The 27,919-nt window shown below is 42.1% G+C and overlaps 1 protein-coding gene across 9 annotated transcripts in view; it reads right to left on the bottom strand.

Moving 5' to 3' along the window:
- Window positions 1-27,919, bottom strand: part of LOC127517012 (zinc finger protein 91-like) — a 68,664-nt gene that overhangs the window by 39,385 nt on the left and 1,360 nt on the right. For 2 of the 9 annotated variants that reach the window (XM_051902047.1, XM_051902038.1), the window contains exon 2: window positions 27,167-27,234. The exons of 5 other annotated variants lie outside the window; for them this stretch is intronic. Coding sequence is in view for 2 of the 4 variants with exons in the window: in XM_051902042.1 (XP_051758002.1) it covers window positions 23,926-23,980 (55 nt within the window). In the remaining 2 variants the exon portion in view is untranslated. Of the gene's footprint in view, window positions 1-23,925; window positions 24,032-27,166; window positions 27,235-27,919 lie in introns of all 9 variants that reach the window. 2 more of the 9 variants (XM_051902042.1, XM_051902050.1) reach the window with 2 other exon arrangements.

The raw sequence follows: 27,919 nt of genomic DNA, 5'->3' as shown, positions 1-27,919 counted from the left end.
TTCTCTCCAGTGTGGATCCTCTCATGAGTTTTCAGGTTTCCCGACTGGTTGAATCTCTTGTCGCAGTCTGAACACTTGAACGGTTTCTCTCCAGTGTGGATATTCTGGTGCACTTTTAGTTCACTATTTGTGATAAATGACTTCCCGCACTCGCTGCATATGTGATTCTTCACACCGCTGTGTCTTTTCTAGTGTACTATTAATGAACCGAGCTCTGTGAAACTCTTTCCACACAAAGAACACAAGTGTGGCTTTTCCTGTAAATGATCATTTAAATTATATAATATAATTTACATTTGCTATTTCCTACACTAGTTTTAACATACAATTTAAACATTTTAACGCTTTATGTGTTGCAAAATGAAAATGTATTACAGAAATGATGTACATATGTTTAACATGTTCAAGCAGAAATTGTAGCAAAATGACCATTTAAATGTTTTTTTTTTTGTTTTTTTTTTATTGCATTTACACTCACAGTTAAGACACTCGCGATTGCATTTTCATTAAATGTCCCACAATAAATGTAGCAAAATTCAATGTGGATTTGAAAATGCATTCGGAGCCGATCATGTCCCTGCCCCGCCCTGTCAATCACTGCATCAAAGCGGGGCCAGGTGTTGGAAACATGGCGGCAGCCGAGCTATGAAGAGCAAGGCATAAACTGGCAGATGAAGTAGAGCAAGAACAGAGAAATGTCAATGTTCCTGAAGATTATGCCCGTCCGCCAGGGATGGAACCAGTACATTATTAGAAGCATAGATATTTATGGTTAGAACACCTTGCAGAGAATGAGAGTTGCGTATGTAACTGCGGTTCTATGAGTTCTGGATGACAGCCAGAGGCAGTGCTTCACACTGGATATTATGTCTTGTTGCAAATGCATAGGTCAAGTTTAATACCAACAAAATCCCTCGTGACCAGGATGACTCGGGGTGCTCCACTATTTCACCCTGTGACTTCCTGTAGACTGTCCCTACAGAATCTTCTCGCCCTGACAGAAAGTTCTGGTGGTCATCCAGAACTCATAGAACCGCAGTTATATACATAACTCTCGTTCTATTTCATTCTTCCTGACCGCCAGAGGCAGTGCTTCACACTGGTTGACTTATAACAACAAGGTCACGAGAAGGTCCCGCTTATCCTTAAGAGGAAGTTGAGGGTCTGGACAAAACAGCTGGGATGTGCATTGCTCATGCTTGCAAACCGAGGGAAGGCCCAAGTCAGCAGTTCCTGTGATACCTGAAGGGATTGGATGGACATCGTGCCCCCTTGATGGTTGATGTGATAAACCACTGATGTGTTGTCGGACCTGACAAGAATGTATCTGCCCTTCAAAAATGGTGCAAAATGCTTCAGAGCCAGCTGCACTGCTGGAAGTTCCAGGGTATTTATATTCTCGCTCTTTTCCTGGGGGTTCCATTGTCCTCTGACTGCTCTGTGTTTGTCAGACTGCCCCCCAGACTGTAAGAGACGCGTTGGTCTGGACTACCTCCCTTCGAGAGGGAATCACGCCCAGAGCAACCCCCTTGGTCAGATACAAACTCCTCCTCCATGACTTCAAGGGCAGAAGGCATCGTTCTGTAATCTTGATCCACCTGTTCTTGTGCTAACTGGGATTCAAGCGGAGACTGTTCACCCATCTCTGAAAGGAATGGAGTGAAAGGAGTTCTAACGGTTGACAGCAGCTGCTGCCGCCAACATACCCATGAGCCTGAGGATGCACCTGAACGGAAGTCTGGCCTGCCTTTGAAACCGTTGGAGGAGCAGTGCTGCATTCGACACTATCGATCACAAGATTCTTTTAAATAAACTCATTGGCATTAGTGGAATTGCATTGGCATGGTTCAAATCATACTTATCTGAACGTTATCAGTTTGTAGTAGTAAACGAAGAGATGTCATATTGATCACAAGTTAAATATGGAGTACCGTAAGGCTCAGTACTAGGACTGTTGCTTTTCACTCTGTACATGCTACCCTTGGGAGATATCATTAGGAAGCATGGCGTTAGTTCCCTTTCAGTCGGTCACGTTCGACGTACGTCAGTAGTGACCGACGAATTGGGATATCGCTAGAGAGCCCTATCAGCTTCGAGTGAACTACAACAGGCCAATGAAGTTGGCGTGCGATATTTGCATAATGCGCACCGCCCCCGCCAGGTGGTATAAATAGGGGAGCAGATGCAATCGCACTTTGTCTTTCGCTTCGGAGCCAACCTGTGTGTTCCTGCTATTAGTCTGAGAGTGACTTCGCAAGCCTTTGAAGAGCTTTTGTTCTACAGTGCTGGCTTTATGGCACCTTACAGCGAGGCCGCGAGCTTTCCCAGAGTGAGCTTCTCGAGCTGTTATACAGCTCTCAACTGCTGTTTTCACAGCATTATTTGCCCCTTTTGGTTTGCAATTTGGGCCGGTTCCTCTGTGTGTGTGACTCAGGGAGTGAAAAGTGTACCTGCAGTCACATCGCGGCTGTTCCCTGTGTGCTTCGGCACAAAGAACAAGAGCTTCTAAAAGAGCTTCACAGACAGACACTGCGTCTTTTTCAAGACGTCATTCTGTCTGTGCGTTTCTGGAGGCGGTCGTTTCCTATCCTCACTGACGGCCACAATCACTTTCTCTCATGTCTGCTTAGCGTGCTGAGACTCTAGATGCGTGGTCGAGACTCGAGTGCCTCAAATGAGGTGGAGTCCCCTCACCTATTCCCCGATCTAGTTTCTCTTTCTGAATCAGAAAAGTACTACTTTTGGTGAATAAGCCAGGGTGACCAGAGGATCACAGTGGGGCAATACCTGCCGAGCCAATCTCCGTGGGCCCCCCACTCCTCTAATGCATCGCAAACATGTTGTGACTGTGTTCGTGGGTGGTTTATGTTTGGTAAAAACATGGCCACGTCGGCGCTCAGCGCCGTGTGTCGTTCAGTTAGACGACCACGTTTACTCTCCCACATGGCTGGTAGCTTCTGGGTGGATTGCTGGTCCTTCTCATGGGGGACCTAGCATCTTAGTCAGGGCTCCAGCAGAGGATCAGATGTCGACTGCTACATTGGAGAGAGGGTTGTTGGGCTCTGGACTTGAAGATGAGGCTGAGCGTCCCACGGTTGTGATGTGCTCATGCTGAATCAGATTCAGAGTTAACGACCATGCTTTCCCAGGCCCCTGGGGGCGTGGTGCGACGCGTACTCGCCTTGCCCTGCCCCCTGTCTTAGCCCGGACGTGCATGAAAAACTTGGCAGTTTGGAAGCCTTTTTTGGTGCTAAATATGGAACGCCAAAAGGGTCATAATCTGCATTCAAAGTTTTTTCTCTCTCACTTTACTCTGTGGTGGGGTGGCAGTGCTACGGGCACACCACCTCTGCCCTGCATGGGTCTTAGCCCCCGGCAAGTCTGTGGAAGGCCAAAGAGCTCATGGCATATGGGTAGTTCTGAGTCGGGGTTGAGCTACGCATGATGTAAGTCATAGCGCAGGCCCCTGGCCAAACAATGTCCACCATGGTGGTACGGAAACACCCCTGGCTAGCCTTGCAGAGGTGTGTCATCGTCTAAGTACGCTTTCTCGATGCTCTCATCTCACAAGCTGGCCTAAAATCCAGCCCACTCAGCCCGCAGCCAAGCCACTTGGCTAGCGAGAAGCGGTCCTGGAGAAACGGGTGACCTGGAGCTGAGGTAAACAGTTCTTCGGGAGACGATGCCCGCATCGCTCCCTCCCCGGAGGAGGGCCGGGTGGAGAATTTTGGTTTGTTCCGCCGCTGGCTCTCCGGAGACCAGCGGTACCCACGAAGTAGAACTGTTTTCTAACCCTCCAGGTCCCAAGAGGGCGCAGCTGGCAGTGCGCGAGGCCCCACCTCGCCACTCTCAGCCCCCTCTCACTTCGCCAGCAGGTCCCAGTGTGTTGGTCGAGGCCGCCTCCCATGTGCCGTCTCCCATTCACACTGCCACCTTGCAGAGTCTGACCCCACTACGGGCCGCTATGCCGTCCGAGTCGGGTCCCAGCACTCTACCTCGCTGCCCCACGCCCGGTATGTCTGTGGTGCATTTGGTCCCGCTGGTTTGGTGTCTGGAAGCCTGGCTAGCGCTTTCCAGCCCGTCCCGCTGGCTCATTCGTACCGTCAGACTCGGCTATGCGATTCAGTTCGCCTGGCGTCCCCCGGTGTTCAGGGGTGTCCATTACACTCGTGTGTCCCTGGACAATGCACCTGTTCTCTGGGCGGAGATTGCTGTCCTCCTGGCGAAATGATGCAGTCGAGCCGGTCCCTCCAGCCGATATGGAGTCAGGGTTCTCCAGCCCCTACTTCATTGTACCCAAGAAGGGCGATGGGCTACGGCCAATCCTGGATCTGTGTGTCCTGAATCGGTCCCTTCCAGGCTGCTGTTCAAGATGCTTACGCAGAAGCGCATTTTCGAATGCGTCCGTCCCCAGGGTTGGTTTGCAGCGATCGACCTGAAGGAAGCGTGCTTTCATGTCTCGATTCTGCCTCATCACAGACCCTTCCTACGGTTTGCGTTCGAGGGTCGGGCATATCAGTACAAAGTCCTACCCTTTGGGCTGGCCCTGTCGCCCCGCGTCTTCACGAAGGTTGCGGAGGCGGCCATTGTTCCGCTCAGATAGATCTGTTCGCCTCCCCGGAGACTGCCCACTGCCAGTTGTTCTATTCCCTGACCGGCGGCACGCTCGGCACGGATGCCCTGGCAATCAGCTGGCCCCGGGGCCTACGCAAATATGCGTTTCCCCCAGTGAGCCTTCTCGCACAGCTCCTGTGCAAGTCAGGGAGGACGAGGAGCAGGTCTTGTTAGTGGCTCCATACTGGCCCACTCGGACCTGGTTCTCGGACCTCATGCTCCTCGCGACAGCACCTCCCTGGCCCATTCCTCTGAGGAAGGACCTCCTGACTCAGAGACGGGGCACCCTCTGGCACCCGCGTCCCGACCTGTGGAAACTCCATGTGTGGTCCCTGGACGGGACGGGGAGGTTCTGAGTGATCTCCCACAAGCGGTCGCAGACACTATCACTTCCGCTAGAGCTCCTTCTACAAGGAACCTCTATGCGCTGAAGTGGAACCTGTTCGTCGAATGGTGTTCCTCTCAACCAGAACGAGAGGACCCCCGATCATGTTCGGTCAGAACCGTGCTTTCCTTTCTGCAAGAGGGCCTGGAGCGAAGGCTGTCTCCCTCCACCCTCAAGGTGTATGTTGCCGCTGTCGCCGCACATCACTATGCAGTTGATGGTAAATCGCTAGGGAAGCACGATCTGATCGTCAGGTTCTTGAGGGGGGCGAGGAGACTGAATCCTCCCCGGCCCCCCTCTGTACCCTCTTGGGATCTGACCCTGGTTCTTACATCTCTCCGGGGTCGTCCCTTCGAGCCTTTGCAATCAGTCGAGTTAAAAGTACTGTCCCTAAAGACCGTCCTCCTGGTTGCATTGGCCTCGCTCAAGAGGGTAGGGGACCTGCACGCATTTTCGGTTGACGAATCGTGCCTGGAATTCGGGCACGTTATCCTGAGACCCCGGCCTGGATTTGTGCCCAAGGTTCCTACCACTCCCTTTCGAGATCAGGTAGTGAACCTGCAAGCGCTGCCTTCGGAGGAGGCGGATCCAGCCCTAGCTTTGCTCTGTCCCGTCCGCGCTCTGCGCCTGTACGTGGACAGGACGCGAAGCTTCAGGACCTCAGATCAGCTCTTTGTCTGTTACGGAGGCCAGCAGAAGGGAAAGCCTGTCTCCAAGCAGAGGATGGCCCACTGGATAGTGGACACCATCGCCCTGGCGTATGAGTCCCAGGGCGTGCCTTGCCCGCTCAGGTCGAGAGCCCACTCCACCAGAGGAGTGGCCTCTTCCTGGGCGCTGGCGCACGGTGCCTCGCTGACAGATCTGTAGAGCTGCGGGCTGGGCGACACCTAACACGTTCGCTAGATTCTATAGCCTTCGTGTAGAACCGGTATTTTCCCGTGTACTCGCTTCCACCAGCCGGTAGACGCGAAGAGCCCGTTCTAGTGTCGGCTTGCAATGCCACTCCCGCGCCCTGGGCCGGATACGTGCATCCTTTTTACTCCAGTCGAGTTCCCCGCTTGGCGAACCCTGTCGAGTTCCTCCGCCTCCCCCTTCGGCTCGGACATTGCGGAGTGTCTGATGCCAGGCCAAACCTCCGTCTCCGACGTTGACGTTTGGCTGGGTTCCACATGTCGTGACCCCTCCACGTCAGTGGTCCCATGTGTGTATTTGTCCACGGTCAACTCCCTACGGCGAGCCCATGTCTTTCCCTAGCAGAGCCAGCTCTGCTGTCACCTGCCAGATGAGTCTCCCCCTACCCAGGTGGAGCCATCCCAGGGATTAACGGAATGCATAGCTGATATAAAAAACTGGATGACCAGTAATTTCCTACTACTAAATTCAGAAAAAACAGAGATTCTAATTATTGGACCAAAAACTTCTGCACATAATAACCTAGAATACTGTCTAACACTTGGATGTTCGGTTAAATCTTCGTCGTCAGTTAGGAACCTGGGTGTGCTCTTTGATATCACTCTTTCATTTGAAAGCCACATTTCTAGCATTTGTAAAACCGCATTCTTCCATCTTAAAGATATATCTAAACTACGACATATGCTCTCAATGACAAATGCCGAACAGTTAGTTCATGCGTTCATGACCTCAAGCCTAGATTACTGTAACGCTCCATTGGGTGGTTTCCCTGCTCGCTTGATAAACAAACTACAGCTGGTCTAAAATGCAGCTTCTAGAGTTCTTACTAGAACCAGTAAGTATGACCATATTACCCCGGTTCTGTCAACACTGCATTGGCTCCCTATTAAACATGGTATAGATTTTAAAATCTTGCTAATTACTTACAAAGCACTAAATGGTTTAGCTCCCCACTACCCGAGTGAGCTCTTAATGCATTATAGTCCTTCACGTCTATTGTGATCTCAGAATTCAGGCCAGCTGATAATACCTAGAATATCAAAATCAACCGCAAGTGGTAGATCCTTCTCCTATTTGGCACTTAAACTCTGGAACAATCTTCCAAGTATTGTTCGGGAAGCAGACACACTCTTTCAGTTTAAAGCTAGACTAAAAACGCATCTCTTTAACCTGGCATACACAACACATTATCAATTTATGTTTTTACATCTGTTAAAGGATTGTTAGGCTGCATAGATTAGGTCAGCTGGAACCGGGAACACTTCCTATAACACCAGATGTACTCGTTACATCAGAAGAAGAATGGCATCTATGCTAATATTAGTCTTTCTGTTTATCCGGAGGTTTACCATAGTCAGCCAGATCTGGGCCGTATCCAGATCAGAAGGAGGACCTGCGCCTAGACACAAGGACAACCAGGGGCGCTAAGTATTGTAAATAAATGTTATATACTTAAAATAATTGTGTAGTAAAACAATACAAACGCAAATGGGCGTTTTAAGTTTAGAAACATTTTGAGTCACCCCTCCCTTGCCTCACAGTGGTTTGGTCCACAGTGCACATCACCTACACACAAATGCGGCAGCGGGAGAGAACAGTTCTTCAGACAGTAGTTGAGGAACTCCAGTAAGTAGGCTGTCAAGGCTATTTTATTCAAAAACATCGGATGAAGTGATTATTTTCTCTTTAATACAGACGATGCTGAGTAATTAGTCATAACAAAAAAAATATGATAACTGATGTATTTTTTCTGTGAGTCTGCTATGTTAGCGATTATAATGTTACCTAGCTTGTTTGGTAGCTTGTTTACGGTAGCTTGATGGATACTAAGCCACCCACACCAACTAGAACTAGCACTGTGATAAGCATATGTGTGAACTGTAATAAGGCTGTTGTGTGTTGGGTTTTGCTCAATGTGTATTCATCGAATTTTGGTGACTTGGTTGTAAACAACCTCTAAAATATTGCCAAGAATATTATTTTGAAGAAGAATATTTTGGTCAATTTAGTCAGTTTTTTCACTGAACCAAAGAGAAACATTGAGCATAATGGCACAGTCTCCATGCTACACTAATAATAGTAGTAAGGTTTTCTTCTCTGTAATGTTACATATACCCTTATAAGTAAAATTTTGGCTGTATTATTTGTATTCCCTTCAAAAATTGCTCTTGAGAAATTTTGTTTATTGTCTCCCCCAACTGTCAGATGAAATTTACGCCCCTGATGACAACGCAGCCCTCAAGTGTCAGCAGAGATTGTGTCAGTTAAACCCAAAACTTTCTTCTGTGGACCCCAAAAAAAGATATTCCAAAAAATAAGTCAGTGGAGTCCAGCGTTCTTCAAAACATTGTTTTTTGGTTCCGCAGAAGAAATCATACCAGACTGGAATGACATGAAGGTGGGAAAATAATGACAGAATATTCATATTTGGGCGAACTATCCCTTTAAGGCAGCATTGCTCCTTTTTTTCTACAATCAGTAAGTACACTAATCGAGAGTTCACAGATCTAATAAAGACAAGATCTCTGTATCTCTGTAGTCTGACATAAAACACTGCAGGATCAACACAAGAGAGGGCCATCTCTTTTCAGGGGATTCCAGTGGGTTTCTTAAATCCTTTCACTCATCAGTACAGACTTGAGTTCTGTGTGGAGTGTGTAGGATCTGGTGATAATGTGATTATGTTTTACCCTGATTTTTTTTTTTTTAAAAAGTTTTCATTAAAGCGTTATGAGCAATGCACCAAAGCCGCAAACACAAACAAGTCACAAATGGCCAGGAGATTAAATCTGTGACGCTCAGAGTATTGTGTAGATGTGGCTGGAAAGACTCATGGTTCATTTAATTTACTGAAAACCTAAAACTAACCAGTGAACAGGACAGTGAAAATGATACTAGACCTTAATCAATTGACTGTCGGGTAGAAGTCTGTGGAGCTCGCTTCAGTGCGGGCTCGGCAAAAGTGTGCATCAAGGACGCACATGACCGTAAAGTGAGCGCCCTTCTGAAACATAAAATGACAAATGGGAGACCCTACGGTCTCATGGACTTAACAGACACGCGCACACGGCAGTCATTGTAAGTCCACAAGACCGAAAGCATATGAATTGTGCCATTTGGGACAGGGCCATGGAAGAGGTAAATGAATATAAAGGAAGGACAGCGATGATCTATCTGCTGATTACAGGAAGTGCTCATAAAATATTAGTATATTACTTGAGTTTTTTATGAAGTGCTTGTGTTGAAACAGAGACTGTTTGTGTGTTAGTGTGACTGGGCTGGAATGAGGACGTTTTTGTACTGGGATTTTAGGGGAATTCATAAACAGACCTTTATTACAGGTTCTCAGTGGGACACACCTGTTTGTCATATAGTGCTTATAAGTACTGAACTATGTTTTGTCACAGTCTTTATATTTGAAACTGTCATATTTTGATTGAATATGATGGTAGTAATGATAATGGTTTGAATCTTACTGTGGACAGTGAAAAGCAGAGGAAAATGGACTAAAAAGGATAATGAGGGTGGTCTAAGCTGGTTTGTGTACTGATTTCACTGGATTTCAGTGTTTCAAGAACTTCATGATGCTGAGATTCCAGTGATGTTAAAGTCAAACTCGTGCTGGTAGAAATCGTTCGCTGGACCTGAGAGAGACCTGATGAACTCTTCAACCAAATGCTCCAGAAGCTCCTCAATGTCAGCTAGAAAACAGAAAACAAACACACACAAATCCCAAAGAATAAACCAGATATCACTGATTAGCTTTATCAGGGGTTTAGTTACGGTCTCTGGCAATCTCCTTCCAGCTTAATGCTCTTCAGATGTTTTGTGATGTGTCTGTCGATGGCTCACAGAAGCTTCTGGAAGGTTCCCTATCAATAATGTCCCACATCACTGAAGCAGAAACAAGACACACACACCTCATTCATACATGCTGAGAAACACATTATGTGCCAAATGTTCATTAAAGTTAACGAATTGAAGCATTGTTACTTCCCCATGATAGCAAGTGATGGATTTGGGTTTGCTGAATGGAGTCTTTTGTTCCACAGAAGAAAGTTGCTAACTGCTTTGGATAAAAGCATCTTACATTCTTATTCTACTTAGCATAAGAGCCATTGTGAGGGAATGAAATATTTGCAGTGAAATCAAGTCGAGTCACCTTTATTTATATAGCGCTTTTTACAATGCAGATTGTGTCAAAGCAGCTTTACAGTGATAAGCAGCTCTTAAAGAAAATGAAAACAAAAATGTAGTTTCTTTTACGTTCAGACCAATGAAATAAATCACCATCAGGCAAACCACATCAAACACTGACTGCTGTCCAAATGTGTTATGAGTTACAGCCGCTTCTCTTGAACTGAGGCACTACAGCGATCTGTCACGCCACATTAAAGAGCGGCAAATCCGTATGCTTGCGCTTTTTTAAGTGGGTATACGGAAATCCTTGACCTTTCCTAGTGGGTATACGGCGTTTACCTGTGTAGACTATATCACGTAGACTACACCAATGGGGGTCCCCCTCGGGAGAAATTGCGTGCTTTGCGTGGTGGGTAAACACGCTACTGATGCCAGTTTCCATACAGACATACAGACGACCGCTGTCAACTGGACTGCATCAGAGTAGTGTCACGTATTCGAGTAAATAAAAACACAAAAAAGTCACTATTTTTTTTTTCATTTCACTTCAAATTAAATTATAGTCAACTCAGTTGAGAATAATTCGACCAATTAAATATACCTGAATCAATTTGGTATATATATATGCAATGCCTTGTTGCGATCCCAATCGGATTTATCACCTGTAACACTGCCTGAATCATATTCAAACACTGTTAGCTGTTGGCCAGTTCTCTGGCCCCTCGATTGAGTCTGGTTTCTCCCAAGGTTTTTTCCTCCATGTTTATCACCTGTTTGTCACCTGATGTCACCTGTTGAAGTTTGGGTTCCTTGCCGCTGTCGCCTTTGGCTTGCTTAGTGGGGGCCACTTGATATTCAACAATGTTTTTGATCTGCCTGCATTGACACCATTGTATGCAAACTGAACTGAGCTGGACAATTACATCACTGTTTTCTCCAGAGCTGATATATAGATAAATTAACTAAATTAATAACTATTGATTTTGTAGGGGAATTTTACAGTTAAAGACCCAAAAGTCCAGATATGATGAATGAAGACCCGGAGTCAGAGTTTAAAAAAAAAAAATAATAAATTGAAGAAAATTTTACTGAAGAATAGTTTGCAGTTTCATCAGCAGAAGCCAGCCTCAAGTCTCACAAGGAGTTTGTAGGCCACTCTGTGTATATTCACATTTCCACAACAATTATACTCTAACAAAGTCCACTAAATACATAATCTTCCACACATGGACAATAGCGTATCTCCATTCGTCAGGATGCTGACGAGGGGACCCTGGATTTAGGTACTGGATGTCCTTTTGGGTCATGACATGGCATCTTCAGGTCTCCAGCCAAATGCCATCTGTCCATTGATACCAATACAGGACCTACACACAGAACACTAGCACACATACCCAGATACACGATTCACAGCTTCTTCAAGGTTGAAGTTGGTCTGAGCTTTGCTCTGAACATGAAACTTTCCCAAAACATACTGATAACATGTTCTTTTCTCTCAGTGAGAGGTACAGACAATATTCATCATTATTCTCTAGTGTTTGAAAAGGACAATAAATGCTTTAACATACGTCTTCCATTCTGAAGAAGATGCGGTTTTACCAATCAGATGAAAGGGGTGTTTCAGCGCCGCCCACATGTGTGAATGAAATATCAAAGCCATAAACCGATTTTGTAAATCACAACCAAAAAATGAGAAATCGGACCAAAAACTAATTTTCCAAAACAACAAATAAACGAGCTGTCTTTTTATTTCTCGTTAATCCATTCCAAATAGGAAATGAAATTATCAAAACGTACATGGACCCTAGATACAACAATACAATCGATAACAATTCAGACCCAAGATAGCGATCATAGCCTCCTTCAGTGCATTTCTCCACCTACTGGACTGGAGTGCGGAGAGAATACTGCGGTTCGATACTAGCGTTTTAAAAAAACAAATAGTGCAGAGTTCTATACGAGAGGTAAATAAATGCATATGAATGTTATATATATATATATATATGTATATGTATGTATATATATATGTATATATATATATCAACAAGAACCACCACCTGCCAACAGTCCCCCAAACAAACATTATGTACCACAAGCTCTTCATCTACAAGTCATGCAATGGGTTCACACATCTCTAAGCTCGGGTCACCCTGGAATTTCCCATACCCTCCATCTGTTACAAAACTCCTTCTGGTGGCCATCAATGACTAAAGATGTTGCAACCTATGTTAAATCTTGTCATGTCTGTGCACAATCCAAGACCCCCAAGGAGTTTCCCTCGGGCCTCCTCCAACCACTGCCAACTCCACAATGTCCCTGGTCACACTTGTCCATACACTTCGTCACTGACCTGCCCCTGTCAAATGGTTTTACGGCTATACTGGTAATCATTGATCGTTTCTCTAAGTCCTGTTGTTTGGTTTCCTTAAAAGGTCTTCCTACAGCCATGGAAACAGCACAAGCCCTATTCCATCATGTCTTTCGGGTCTATGGCATACCAGACGACATTGTCACTGACAGAGGAACCCAATTCACATCTCAGGTCTGGAGAGCCTTCTGCAGGCACCTGGATATCAATATAAGCCTCACATCAGGGTACCACCCACAATCAAATGGACAAGTAGAACGCCTAAACCAGGAGATCAGCAGGTACCTTAGAAGCTACTGCAGTCGTGAACAACACCACTGGACAGAATTCCTCCCTTGGGCTGAGTATGCCCAAAACTCCTTGACTCACTCTTCCACTGGCATGACTCCCTTCCAGTGCATCTTGGGATACCAACCCCCCTTGTTCCCGTGGTCTGGCGAACCCTCGTCAGTCCCTGCTGTGGACGACTGGATCAGGCGTAGTGAGAGGGTGTGGGACACAGGAGTTCCAGGCCAAAAGATGACGACGTCCACACCCTCCCTACCAACTAGGACAGCGAGTCTGGCTCTCTACGAGGGACCTTAAGCTGCGGCTACCGAGCTGGAAGCTCAGTCCCAGGTATGTTGGCCCATTCAAGATTCTCAGACAGATCCGACCAACTTGAGCTTCCTGCTAATTATCGTATCTCTCCATCCTTCCATTTCTCACTCCTTAAACCCGTCCACCCGGATGCTGACCCCAATGCCGAGAACCAAGAGCCACAACCACCGCTGGATGTAGATGGTTCACCAGCTTACAAGGTGAACGAGTTGCTGGATTCAAGACGCAGAGGGGGTCAGCTCCAATACCTGGTGGACTGGGAGGGTTATGGACCTGAGGAGAGATCATGGGTAGCTGCCCATGACATCCTGGACCCGTCTCTCATTGAGGACTTTCATCGAGCCAGACCCAATCGACCAGCACCACGACCACGGGGACGTCCGCGTAGAGCGGCAGGAGGCACTCCTAGAGGGAGGGGTTCTGTAATTCCACACCAGCAGAAGGAGCCCTCGCCTAAATTCTGACTGTGTGCCACTTTGTTCACTCTACAGTCACTTCCTGTTTGGCAGCCATTTTAAGCATGGCATGACCAAACAGGCCTTGCGAAGTATTGCCAGTTCTACTGCCTTACCGAGCATTTTCTATCTACTTTCTGTTTACCTTGTGTATGACCATTTGCCTGCTTTCCCTGTTTACTGATTATTGGATTTCCATTTTTGACTTGGCTGCCTGTTTGGATTGCTTTTGTGTTTGACCTTCTTGCCTGCCTTTTCGACACCTGCCTTTGGATTACCCCTTTACCCGTTTGCCTTTTGGACTGTTACTGTGGTTTTGACCCTTTGCCTGGCTTCACGCTCCTTTTGGACTGTCCCTAATAAACTTCAGCACATGGATTCCAACATGGCTTCCGCCTCCTCTTTACAGACATATATGTATGTATGTATATATGTAGTGCAATTAAGTGAATAAAAGCTTATTTTAGATTATTGTTGTTGCAAAATGTGAACTTCAAATTAGAGCTATAACATAGCTTTGGCTACTCTTAAATGACACTTGACGATTAATAACCTGCAGTAATATTATAACTCCAAACAGAAACAAACATAGCATAGAAACACTAGAAGACAACCAACAAACTGCACCATTTGATTAAAGATTATAAAAAATGTTACAAAAACAGGCATGGATGAATTGTACCCAGTAATATGCATTCACAAAATAAACCAGGTCAGTCTTTCAGTTTTGTTTTGTTTTTTTGATAGTTTTGCCTGTATTAATGCCAGCTATGCAGTTATAATGGTGTGGGTGTGTTGGTATGGATGTCAGAGTGTGGTTCGTATCTGTGTAATAAAATATTTGTGTGAGTGTGTGCTTGTAATATTTGAGAGAGAAAAACTCTACTGCAAATCACAAATCCAACCACTGTGTGTACCAGTGGAGTTTTGCTGGTATCTAATGGGGAAAATTTGGTACTGCGCTCAAACAAAATCTTACCAAAAGCTAATTTTTTGAGATATCAACCTCAAATTTGGAACACAACTTGTTTATAGCTTTGATTTTCTAGCAGTTTTAGAGTTCAACAAGTTTCATAAAATATATATATATATATATTATGAGAAATAATGTTTATATATCATTTTCAAAATGTTTTTTTTTGTTTTCACTTTTTAAACTTTTTTGCTTCAACAAGATTCTGCCAAGGGTCTTTTTTTTTTTTTTAAATGAGACAAAACTTAAGTCTGTGCTCCCAAACGTCAAATTTTATTAGAGTGTTTGAAATTTTTGAATATCCATGTTTCAGTGTTTAAGAATCTCACAACTTTTTTATAGATATTAGTTACAGACGTGTAACGGACGTAGGCCGGTAAGGGCTGTGCGTGTAGACCTCACTCCCCTGATCTCAAGAGGTGCTCTAGTGATTGACGCTAGAGACTGCAGTCTTTAGCCTCCTTGTTAGAGCACCCACCTCCCATGAGGACGGGCCCGGGTTCAAGGGGCTACAAATGTTTTCTTTCCTTGTGTCTATTCAGATTTCCTGAATGATTGAATCTCATGTGACAGTATGAACACTTGTAAGGTTTCTCTCCGGTGTGGATCCTCTCATGTCTTTTCACACTTACTGACTGAATGAATCTCTTTTTGCAGTGTGAACACTTGTAAGGTTTCTGGTCACATGTAAACAGATTCTCTATAGAATGAGTAATCATGTGCTCCCTGAGACTTCTTTTACGTGTGAAACTCATTCCACACTGGTCACATGTGGACACACTGTCTTCAACATGAGTACCTATGTGCTCATTCAGGCTTTGTTTACGTGTGAAACCCTCTCCACACTGGTCACATGTCAACAGTTTCTCTTTAGAATGAGTACTCATGCTCCTCCAGACTTCTTTTACACATGAAACTCTTTCCACACTGGTCACATGTCAACAGATTCTCTTTAGAATGAGTACTCATGTGCTCCCTGAGACTTCTTTTACGTGCGAAACCCTCTCCACACTGGTCACATGTCAACAGATTCTCTTTAGAATGAGTACTCATGTGCTCCTCGAGACTTCTTTTACACATGAAACTCTTTCCACAGGCAGATATCACTCACAGAACAGAATACCAGGCAAGGATCAAAGGCAGGCAGCAACTGGTCGATAACGGGTAACAGGCAGTAACAGGAACACACAGGCAGACAGGATGATAAACGCTCAGAATTGCAACACAGGTTAACAAGACTTCACAATGAGGTGGTGTGTGTGTAAGTCCTTTATAGTCCAGGTAATGATCTACAGGTGTGTGTGGCAATTGGTGATTGGTGTGGAGTGTGCATCTGATTGGCAGGGAGGATTATGGGAAATGGAGTCCAGGAACTGACAGGAACAGACAGTGATCGTGACAACATGGTTCTAAGTATTCAGACCCTTTGCTCAGTATTTAGTAGAAGCACCCTTTTGATCTAATACAGCCATGAGTCTTTTTGGGAAAGAAGCAACAAGTTTTTCACACCTGGATTTGGGGATCCTCTGCCATTCCTCCTTGCAGATCCTCTCCAGTTCTGTCAGGTTGGATGGTAAACGTTGGTGGACAGCCATTTTTAGGTCTCTCCAGAGATGCTCAATTGGGTTTAAGTCAGGGCTCTGGCTGGGCCATTTGAGAACAGTCACAGAGTTGTTGTGAGCAGTGCCTGGTTTTCTTCACACATACCGCTTAGAATTAAGGCCAAAAAGTTCTATCTTGGTCTCATCAGACCAGAGAATCTTATTTCTCACCATCTTGGAGTCCTCCATGCGGGCTTTCATGTGTCTTGCACTGAGGAGAGGCTTCCGTCGGGCCACTCTGCCATAAAGCCCCAACTGGTGGAGGACTGCAGTGATGGTTGACTTTCTACAACTTTCTCCCATCTCCCGACTGCATCTCTGGAGCTCAGCCACAGTGATCTTTGGGTTCTTCTTTACCTCTCTCACCAAGGCTCTTCTCCCCCAATAGCTCAGTTTGGCCAGACGGCCAGCTCTAGGAAGGGTTCTGGTCGTCCCAAACGTCTTCCATTTAAGGATTATGGAGGCCACTGTGCTCTTAGGAACCTTAAGTGCAGCAGAAATTTTTTTGTAACCATGGCCAGATCTGTGCCTTGCCACAATTCTGTCTCTGAGCTCTTCAGGCAGTTCCTTTGACCTCATGATTCTCATTTGCTCTGACATGCACTGTGAGCTGTAAGGTCTTATATAGACAGGTGTGTGGCTTTCCTAATCAAGTCCAATCAGTATAATCAAACACAGCTGAAATGAAGGTGTAGATGGTGTAGAACCATATCAAGGATGATCAGAAGAAATGGACAGCACCTGAGTTAAATATATGAGTGTCACAGCAAAGGGTCTGAATACTTAGGACCGTGTGATATTTCAGTTTTTCTTTTTTAATAAATCTGCAAAAATGTCAACAATTCTGTGTTTTTCTCTCAATATGGGGTGCTGTGTGTACATTAATGAGGAAAAAAAATGAACTTGATTTTAGCAAATGGCTGCAATATAACAAAGAGTGAAAAATTTAAGGGGGTCTGAATACTTTCCGTACCCATTGTAAATACATAGCTGTATACACTGTATATTTAAGCCTAATGACATTTATCATTATTTTCTCCCGCTAAGCAATTTGTTCTCAGTGTTCTCTGCAATCCTCTCAAGCGGAGGACTTCTACATTACGATTGGTGACCGTTACTTTGACGCTCCCGTTGGCAGCGGTCTGAACGCACAGTACAGCATTGTTGGCAGGGCAGCCAGAGTGAATTTTGACACTCTCGCCATCGGTGAACGCAGATAGAAGGTTGACCTGCAATGACATGAAAAGATTTTTAGCTACCTAACACAGGACCACAGCTGCCATAAGTAGCCCGAAAATTATAATCAGTATATGGATATTGAGGAAAGATATGTCATACTTAAGTATATCAAATGAATGTAAAAAGCCTTGGAAGAATTTTAAGAATTAAAAAATATACATATTTAAGTAAAGGGATTTCGTTTAAATTGATTATTTCATAGCACATACAATCCAAAACATTGCGTTAATATGACATTTGCTACTTTAGAAAACAGAAATCTCTAACTTACCTTTGTGAAAATGCAGACCTGCCAACCTTGGAAAAATTTTTTGAGTACCAGTGTGACGGACAGGACACAGGGTTTTTTGGGGGGGTCATATATTTTTTCATATTTTTGAGAATACAATACACACAAACACACATACCTATCTTCGTAAATCTAATTTTGACTGTTAAAGATTTTTGAATTTGACCCAATTCAAAAATTTCACTACACCTTTAATTCATGATTAATATTGCATTACATAATGTGTGCTTATACAAACTGACAACCACAAGTGAATCGCATTCAATTATTTAATATGAACTAAAATTATTTTTTTGTTTGCAATTTCAATATTTACATACTACGGCTAATCTAACAGTCGTTTATACAGGTTTTGTAATGAAAACTAGTCTAAAATTAAGAAACCCCTTAGAAAACAGTAAAAACATTGAGTTTACATGTGATTCATTTAAAATACTTAATTATTTCAATATCCAAATGTGATGCTAAATCCCACAGAAAAAAAGGGTTTCTATTTGTAACGTGCTGTCTTTGAATTTGATCATTGCACATTATAAACAAGACAAATATTCGCTGAATAAAGGTTAGCCAATACAAACATATTTACAGAAAACAGTTGACAATGAATAGACAGGTCCAATAAGACCAAAACTAATCGATTATTCAAGAATATCAAGTAGAAGTTAGTCCAACATATACTGTAACGAGGGTTTGTTTTAACTAAAGAGTCCGTCATTTAACAAATCTTAAAAACAGGGAAGGATAATTCAAAATGCTTTCTGACAGAAAAATAACACAAGCAAGAACTAATTTTAAACCTAGCACGTCAATTTTCATTTCACAATGATCTTCCCTCTCTGTGTGCGCGCGCATTTGTGTATGAGAGAGAGCTCGCGCAGCACTGAGACAATGGTACTTTTAAATCCATAGGTAACTAATGTGCTAGTTTTCATACAAAACAAGTAGGCTATGTAACATAATTAGGTACTTTAGTTATTATTAACTATACGTTTCTCAACACTGAGAATAAATAAATATGCATTGCTTTATTTTGTATATATAAAAAATAAAGGAGGGCATATTTTATTTACCTTTTTGTATAATTCTGCCTCCCTTCTAATTTAATTATTATTTATTTTAATTGACTTATTTAATATTAATATTAATTGATGTTTAAAAAAATACTATTTGAATTACTTATTAGGAATTAGGTGTTAGTATAAGATTTTGAAGTGAATATCTGAATGTTTAATTTTTTATTTATGTGTGTATATTTCTTGTTTTTTTTTCTATATGTAAAAGTGCTTAATTATGTATGTATTGGTTATGTCTCTAATTATCCTTTATTTATTTATTTTTTGTGTTGGTGATGGGTATTATCACAAAAGAAAAAGTGAAAGGAAGAGAAAGTAGAAAAAAAATGAGGAATAATTATTGGTAAAAAATATTATGTCTTTGAAGGAGATGTTTATTGGTATTTGTATTAAATATGCTTGAATTGAAAGACATAATAAAGCATAAAAAAAAAGAGAGAGAATAAATAAATAAACGGCTGTTTCCCCAGACTCGCGCTTGTCAGTCATCCACAAATCACAGCACTTTCATAATCACTAAGCCATATAGCGATTTCAATTTTATTTAGATTTGTTGTTCAATATTACTTGAGCATTTTATACCCGTTTACCTTTAGAAGTACCGTGACTACAGTACTGTCCTCGCTTGAGAATTCAGTCACTGAGACGGCGGGAGTGGAAGGAGGGAGATTGAGTGGGATTTTGTGTTGCTGTCGATTTGCAGTCTCTTTTTAATGTTAGGCCTTACACATTTGTCAATCATCCTCTCTTGCTATTTGGGGAAATGAGCACAGCGCTATGATTGGTCAAACTCTTTTTCTTTTGCTTTATTTGAGTACTACGCGTGCACAGAGGAGTCACCAGGTTTTTGCATAGTTTAGAGTGACAAACCAGTACCAGCGTACTTTCAGGTCAAAATGCGTACCTGCTACGCAAAATGCGTACATGTTGGCAGGTCTGGAAATTGTAGAGAACAAGCATACACAAATGGAGATATTTTGTGAAAAATGATGCTTTTGCATCTCACCGCTGTGACCTAGACCATCCGGCGCCTCTGTTATTGCCTCTATACTGTCCATACAGCCTTTTTTCAAGTTGGAAACTGACAAAACCTTGTCTCGTAGTAAAATTTTTGACATGTTCTATCGTGTGACGTATTATTGCAGCTTTTCACACAACAAAAGTGTGCCATTTTTCCAGTGAAAGGAAGCAAAAGAAAAAACAACTCTGCTCTGAAACAGATTGTTTGGATACCCTACAAATACCAGCGACACCCATAATGCACTCCGGTTTTTATGAGTGTGGCGTCACCTGACAAAGACTGATAAAAAGTGTACAAGTCACTTGTTTTTCTAAAGGAAAAGTTACAGCAGGAGTCCAAGTCTCTCGTGCCTCCCCTCAGCTCACAGAGAATGAACAGAGCCCCTTAAGTGTGCGGTGGGTTTTGTGGGGGGTAACAAAGAATCAATGGGGGAAAGTCATGTGAGAGGAAGCAGTGCCTCCATCGTGCTACGATTGGATATGTTCGGTTATGCTTGGATATGATTGGTTTGCTCGATAAATCCTGCCTCTTGTTTATGTGCGCATTGTACGCGTCAGTCTGAATGAACAAAGTGATGTCTTCAATAGGAAGACTAATTAAAAAGTAAGTAAACAGCTTAGATATCACCGCTTTATGTCACGTCAAAATCAAACGTGAAAAATTTGAAAACATGATGACTGCAGGGGTTTTAGTGAGCAATCAGCTTGGTGAAATTAAAGGTACATCTTCGTGACTGTGACAGAGTGTTTACCGAGCATGACTGATGATCCGAAATAAGTTGAATATTAAAAAGAACAGCTGAAAATCAATACACAAATAAAATATATTGTTCAACCCTCTATGGTATGGTGTTGCCTCCAGGCAACATAGTCTTTTTTAGTTTGTTTTTAATAAAATGAGACTTTTAAGTGAACTTTTAAAATATAAATTAAAAATTAATGAAAATGTATATTGATATTGTTATAGTGTACAATTTTAGGCAGGAAAAAAACACCACAAATATTTTTTTTTCCTCATTGATATCATACTGCGTATCACAGAGGGTTAAATTGTTACTGCCTTTAGTTATTATTTTGGAATGTGTAAAAATGTTTTAAACACTAACTTGATAAGATTGACTTGGTTTTAATAAATAGAACAATAATTAAATTGTTAATGTAAAAATACAAAATTAATATACAAGTCAATACAAAATGTATAAGTTATATATATATATATTATATCAAATGTAGTGTAATTAAGTGAATAAAAGCTTATTTTAGATTAATGTTATTGCAAATTGTGAACTTCAAATTAGAGCTATAACATAGCTTTGGCTACTCTTAAATGACACTTGATGATTAATAAACTGCAGTAATATTATAACTCCAAACAGAAACAAACATAGCATAGAAACACTAGAAGACAACCAACAAACTGCACCATTTAATTAAAGATTATTATTAAAAAAAATGTTACAAAAACATGCATGGATGAATTGTACCCAGTAATATGCATTCACAAAATAAACCAGGTCAGTTTTTATTAAACGTTTGATTGACCTTATGGACATTTTTCAGTCTTTCATTTTTTTTTTTTTTTTTTACTTCAAGATTCTTTTCCAAGGGTCTTTTTTTAAAATGAGACTAAACTTAAGTCTGTGCTCCCAAGCTTCAAAGTTTTATGACAGTTTTTTTTTTTTTTACATTTTTGAATATCCATGTTTCAGTGTATGAAAATCTCAAAACTTTTTACAGATATTAGTTACAGACATGTGTAATGGACACCGGTAAGGGCTGTTCGTGTAAACCTCACTCCCCTGATCTCAAGAGGTGCTCTGGTGACTGATGCTAGAGACTGCGGTCTTTAGCCTCCTTGTTAGAGCGCCCACCACCCATGAGGACAGGCCCGGGTTCGAGTCTCGCTTGTAGTGGGCGGTGAGAACTGGAGGGGCTACAAATGTTTTTTTTCCTTGTGTTTTTTCAGACTTCCTAACCGACTGAATCTCATGTGACAGTATGAACACTCGTAAGGTTTCTCTCCAGTGTGGATCCTCTCGTGTATTTTCAGATATCCTGGCCAAGAAAATCTCTTGGCGCAGTGTGTACACTTGTAAGGTTTCTCTCCAGTGTGGATCCTCTCGTGTATTTCCGGATATCCTGGCCAAGTAAATCTCTTGTCACAGTGTGAACACTTGTAAGGTTTCTCTCCAGTGTGGATCCTCTCGTGTATTTCCAGATATCCTAACCAAGTAAATCTCTTGTCACAGTGTGAACACTTGTAAGGTTTCTCTCCAGTGTGGATCATCTTGTGTCTTTCCAGGTCTGCTGGTTGACTGAAACTCATGTAGCATTGTGAACACTTGTTAGGTTTCTGGTCACATGTCAACAGATTCTCTTTAGAATGAGTACTCATGTGCTCCCTGAGACTTCTTTTATGTGCGAAACCCTCTCCACACTGGTCACATGTCAACAGTTTCTCTTCAGCATGAGTTCCTATGTGCTCATTCAGGCTTTGTTTACATGTAAAACCCTCTCCACACTGGTCACATGTCGACAGATTCTCTTTAGAATGAGTACTCATGTGCTCCCTGAGACTTCTTTTTCTTGCGAAACCCTCTCCACACTGGTCACATGTCAACAGATTCTCTTTAGAATGAGTACTCATGTGCTCCCTGAGACTTCTTTTACGTGCGAAACCCTCTCCACACTGGTCACATGTCAACAGATTCTCTTTAGAATGAGTACTCATGTGCTCCCTGAGACTTCTTTTACGTGCGAAACCCTCTCCACACTGGTCACATGTCAACAGTTTCTCTTTAGAATGAGTACTCATGTGCTCCTCGAGACTTCTTTTACGTGTGAAACCCTCTCCACACTGGTCACATGTCAACAGTTTCTCTTTAGAATGAGTACTCATGTGCTCCCTGAGACTTCTTTTACGTGCGAAACCCTCTCCACACTGGTCACATGTCAACAGATTCTCTTTAGAATGAGTACTCATGTGCTCCCTGAGACTTCTTTTTCTTGCGAAACCCTCTCCACACTGGTCACATGTCAACAGTTTCTCTTCAGCATGAGTTCCTATGTGCTCATTCAGGCTTTGTTTACATGTAAAACCCTCTCCACACTGGTCACATGTCGACAGATTCTCTTTAGAATGAGTACTCATGTGCTCCTCGAGACTTCTTTTACGTGTGAAACCCTCTCCACACTGGTCACATGTCAACAGTTTCTCTTTAGAATGAGTACTCATGTGCTCCCTGAGACTTCTTTTACGTGCGAAACCCTCTCCACACTGGTCACATGTCAACAGTTTCTCTTTAGAATGAGTACTCATGTGCTCCTCGAGACTTCTTTTACGTGTGAAACCCTCTCCACACTGGTCACATGTCAACAGTTTCTCTTTAGAATGAGTACTCATGTGCTCCTCGAGACTTCTTTTACGTGTGAAACCCTCTCCACACTGGTCACATGTCAACAGTTTCTCTTTAGAATGAGTACTCATGTGCTCCTCGAGACTTCTTTTACGTGTGAAACCCTCTCCACACTGGTCACATGTCAACAGTTTCTCTTTAGAATGAGTACTCATGTGCTCCTCGAGACTTCTTTTACGTGTGAAACCCTCTCCACACTGGTCACATGTCAACAGTTTCTCTTTAGAATGAGTACTCATGTGCTCCTCGAGACTTCTTTTACGTGCGAAACCCTCTCCACACTGGTCACATGTCAACAGATTCTCTTTAGAATGAGTACTCATGTGCTCCCTGAGACTTCTTTTACGTGCGAAACCCTCTCCACACTGGTCACATGTCAACAGTTTCTCTTTAGAATGAGTACTCATGTGCTCCTCGAGACTTCTTTTACGTGCGAAACCCTCTCCACACTGGTCACATGTCAACAGATTCTCTTTAGAATGAGTACTCATGTGCTCCCTGAGACTTCTTTTACGTGCGAAACCCTCTCCACACTGGTCACATGTCAACAGTTTCTCTTTAGAATGAGTACTCATGTGCTCCCTGAGACTTCTTTTACGTGTGAAACTCTCTCCACACTGAGGGCAGGCGAACGACTTCTTGGCTTCAGTCTTTTCAGTCTGTGAGAAAGTCAAAGATTTTCCTCCAGTGATGAAATGGTGTTTCTCTTCCACCTCATTTGATTCTTTCCTTTTCTTTTTCACCTCCATCTGGTCTAAAATAACCACAATAAATCATCATTAATCAGCTTAATATATAGGAATATGTACTATGAATGAAGAATCAAGAATAAACACCAACCTCTTTGTTCTTGATGCTCGTCTTCACTTGTAGGCTGATGGGAATATTCCAGCATTTATTAGTGAATTCCAGTGGGAGGAGCTTCACTGAAAGAAGAGGAGCAGATCTGACAAAAAACAAATTTAAAAAATTGGTTAATGAATTGATATATTTCTATTCAAGCATTAATGTTGTGTGTGTATATTGATATTGCTGCTTGAGTCTAGATAAATTGAGAATGGGATGGGCAAACTTCCCAAAATTTCATATCACAATTCTATAACAAACAATAGCTGCAATTTTAGATTTTACAAATTAAGATAATTTTGATTACAGAATGCTGTCAGATTTCCTTCCATCCACTGCTTTTGTTACAGAAACTTTGACGCTTCACAAACTTCATAAAGAGATCGGAAAACTAATCCATATGAATCGAGCGGTTTGCTTCAAATTTTCTGAAGAGAATCGATTGCTTGGTATGATGAACCGATTTGATGGATAGTTTTCCGATCTCTTTATGAAGTTTGTGAAGAGTCAAAGTTTCAGTAACAAAGGCAGTGGATGGAAGGAAATCTGACAGCATTCTGTAATCAAAATTATCCTAATTTGTGTTCCGAAGATGGAACAAAAAGTCTTACAGGTGTGGAACGACATGAGGGTGAGTAATTAATAACATAATTTTCATTTTGGGGTGAACTAATCCTTTTTAACGAGGTGTGTTTAGATCATGTTACATTGTAAGAGACGAATAACAGCTACTTCAGAGTGTAAAAGGTCTAACCCAGCAGAAAAGGAACTACCGGTAACGTAAGCATACACTGATTGGTCGAACGCACACGACACACCAGCACCCGCCATTTTTAAAAAGCTACTCCATGAACTAACTCTACAAACAAGGAGATGAAACAGTGATAGATGGACCTCTTTGCAGAGAACTACTTTCTTTGTATAACAGTTTTACCTAATAACGTATTAACGACTGTTAAACAGATCGTAAACTAATGAAGATGGAGAATGCGAGCACTGTGTGCTCAGGCTCTGGCTGAGATGTTACTTTTATTTTGTCGGCGGTGAGAACAACAAAAAGCACAGTTCACTTCACGTCAGGCCTAGGGGAACATTAGTTCTTGGGGAACCACCCTGGTGGCTAGTTCTTCTATCTAAGCTCCAAGAACTACCCGGTGCTAAAGCCCCTATTATTACACCATGCATATGTTGACTTTTTTGAATTATTTAAAGGGGGGGGTGTAATGCTATTTCATGCATTCTGACTTATTTACACTGTTAAAGAGTTGCATTCTCATGATAAACATGGCCAAAGTTTCAAAACACGAGTTGGACGTATGAAGTATGAGTATTTCTGTGCAAAATACACTACTTCCAGATTCGGTACGGGTTTCGGAGAGTTTTTTTTCAAATGTGTCCTGTATGACGTCAAAAGAGAGTGGAATTCCTGATATAGACACTTCTCCCTGATAAGCATGCACACACATATCACCCAGAGCAAGAGCACGCCCATCAACGCCCTTCGTTTGGGATACAAAAGCCGAGAGATTTTTCAACAATGGCTGTGTCCCAATTCAGGGGCTGCACCCTTTGAAGGCTGCATACATCAGAGGCAGTCTCATTTAAGAAAAATAAGATTGCAACGTAAGAAAAAAATTACAGTATTTTACACCTCACAATGAATATCAGTGAATTTTATTAAAGTTATGACGTATGCAGCCTTCAAATGTGACCTCCGGAGACGCAGCTCCTGTCACCAAAGTGAGTGTGTTTTTGGTTGTGAGGGAAAGATTACCTTTTTCAGTTTCCCATAGAACCCAACGTTAAGGGAACAGTGGATGAAGTTTGTTTTTCCGGGGCAGCAACGGAGTTGTGCATGTATGTTTGTTTGTTCCCGGGATTTTGGTGATGAATACTTTGTAAACAAGTCCCAGTTCGGCACTGGATTTGCAGATCACGGGTGGCGAGTACAGCTGCATGAGATGTCTGTGTTTTGTTGGCAATAGGCACGCAAGTGCATAAAGTGTAAACACCATGAACGTTTTTGTTCCCTTTGTTTTTATAATGATGTCGCAGCTAGCATGAGATCTCTACACAAAAGCTGCGCACGCTCGTGACTCTTTAGCTCCGCCCACGGCACTGACAGCAGGCACGCCTCCAGGATCTCTGCTTTTTTTGGAAAGACTCGGTTTAGCGTGTCTATCTTTTATAAATATGATAAAACTAAAGACTTTTCGGAGAAATGAAGGATGCATTGTTACTCTATATGTACTCAAGATTAACATGAGATTGGCAGAAACTGTGTGTGATACCCCCCCCTATAAAAAAGAAACCAAACCAATGTATAGTTGACATCTGAGGCTTAATATGGTAATTCTAGAGTTTTGAAGTGGTGGAAACAGACCTTAATATTATAAAGCGACAAGAATATTTTTTGTGCGCCATAAACCAAAATAACGACTTTTCAACAATATCGTGATGGGCCGATTTCAAAACACTGCTTCTGAGCTTTACGAATTGGATCAGTGGTTCGGAGCACCAAACTCATGTGATTTCAGCAGTTTAGCCGTTTGATAGGAGACCCGAATCACTGATTCGATTCGTAAAGCTATCGAAGCAGTGTTCTGAAATCGGCAAATCACTATATTGTATTGAAAAGACGTTATTTTGGCGCACAAAAAGTATTCTCGTCGCTTTTTAATGTTAAGGTAGAACCACTGAACTCACATGAACTGTTTTAAATGTGTATTTAGTACCTTTATGGACCTTGAGAGTTACAATGGCATTGCTGTTTATAGAGGCCTCACTGAGCCATCGGATTTAATCAAAATATCTTAATTTGTGTTCCGAAGATGAACGAAGGTCTTGCGGGTGTAGAATGACATGACATTATTTTCATTTTTGGGTGAACTAACCCTTTAAATTACTCTTTTATAGTAAATGTGTAAATGTGACCGCGCCTTAAATGACTCATTTTCAATAGAAACTAACGTTACCGAACATCTAATTAGGTTATATTAAATTAGAAAATATTAAAGCTATAAAATGATAATTATGAGTTAAAGTTACTATTTTAAACAACTAAAGCAGTTCCAAAAGTTACCTCAGAGTTTACCTATGTCATCGGGGGGCGCAAACAGGACAATATGAAGCAGAAAAGTTTTAAATGATTTAAAATGTAAAACATACAAATATAAAAACCAATACTTAACATTAAATTGTTTAAAACTACTGATAAAAAAGACATTTTGCTTACCTTTTCCTTCAGCGAACAGTGGTAGTTGGCCGTTAGTATTCAAATGATGCGCATGCGCAGAGCTTCGACTTTCCAGTCAAAAAAATAGAAAAAGCGTTATGAATATGATTAAAAAAAAAAAAAAAAAAAAGGAATGGATGAATGGATGCTTTATTTTCCGATCATTTTTCCCGACTTAATTGTGTCTAGCAGCCAACCCACAGCCGTTTGAAAATAACGTCATCACCAAACGCGGCTGAATTTAATTTATTGAACAATATCAATATACAAACTCGTAATTAAGTCTCCATTTGTAGATCTGTGCATGTGCCTATGCTTATAGGTTCATGTGTATAAAATAAACAACAGCATATTAATACTATAAACAAATGCATAATCTTCAAAAATTAAAAGGGGGTTGCAAGGAAAGATTTTTTATTTTTCTTTTGTTTTCTGAATTTAAACTTTGCCACTAATCTAGGTTTTGCACATTTGTCAGCAAGAATTAAATTTAGTATGCTCATTTATTCTTTTATATTTTAATACGTACAGGTCAGAATAAGTATGTTGTTTCAGTTTTACATAAATATAAGTGTTACACTGAATGACAATTGACCATTATTTCACCCACATTTTGACATTTCATTCCCCCAAACTTACTTGAAAAATTAAAAGTAGACATTTTACTTGCATTTAATGTGCTTTCATATTTCTTTTGATGCGGACATCAAAATGTCTTTGACCCATAAACATATAAACATAACAATTTACAGT

Source organism: Ctenopharyngodon idella, chromosome 8 (genome assembly GCF_019924925.1).
Source record: "Ctenopharyngodon idella isolate HZGC_01 chromosome 8, HZGC01, whole genome shotgun sequence".
In the NCBI taxonomy this organism is placed as follows: domain Eukaryota; kingdom Metazoa; phylum Chordata; class Actinopteri; order Cypriniformes; family Xenocyprididae; genus Ctenopharyngodon; species Ctenopharyngodon idella.
The sequence above is the reverse complement of the archived record's forward strand: the minus strand, read 5'-3'. Positions and strand labels throughout refer to the sequence as shown.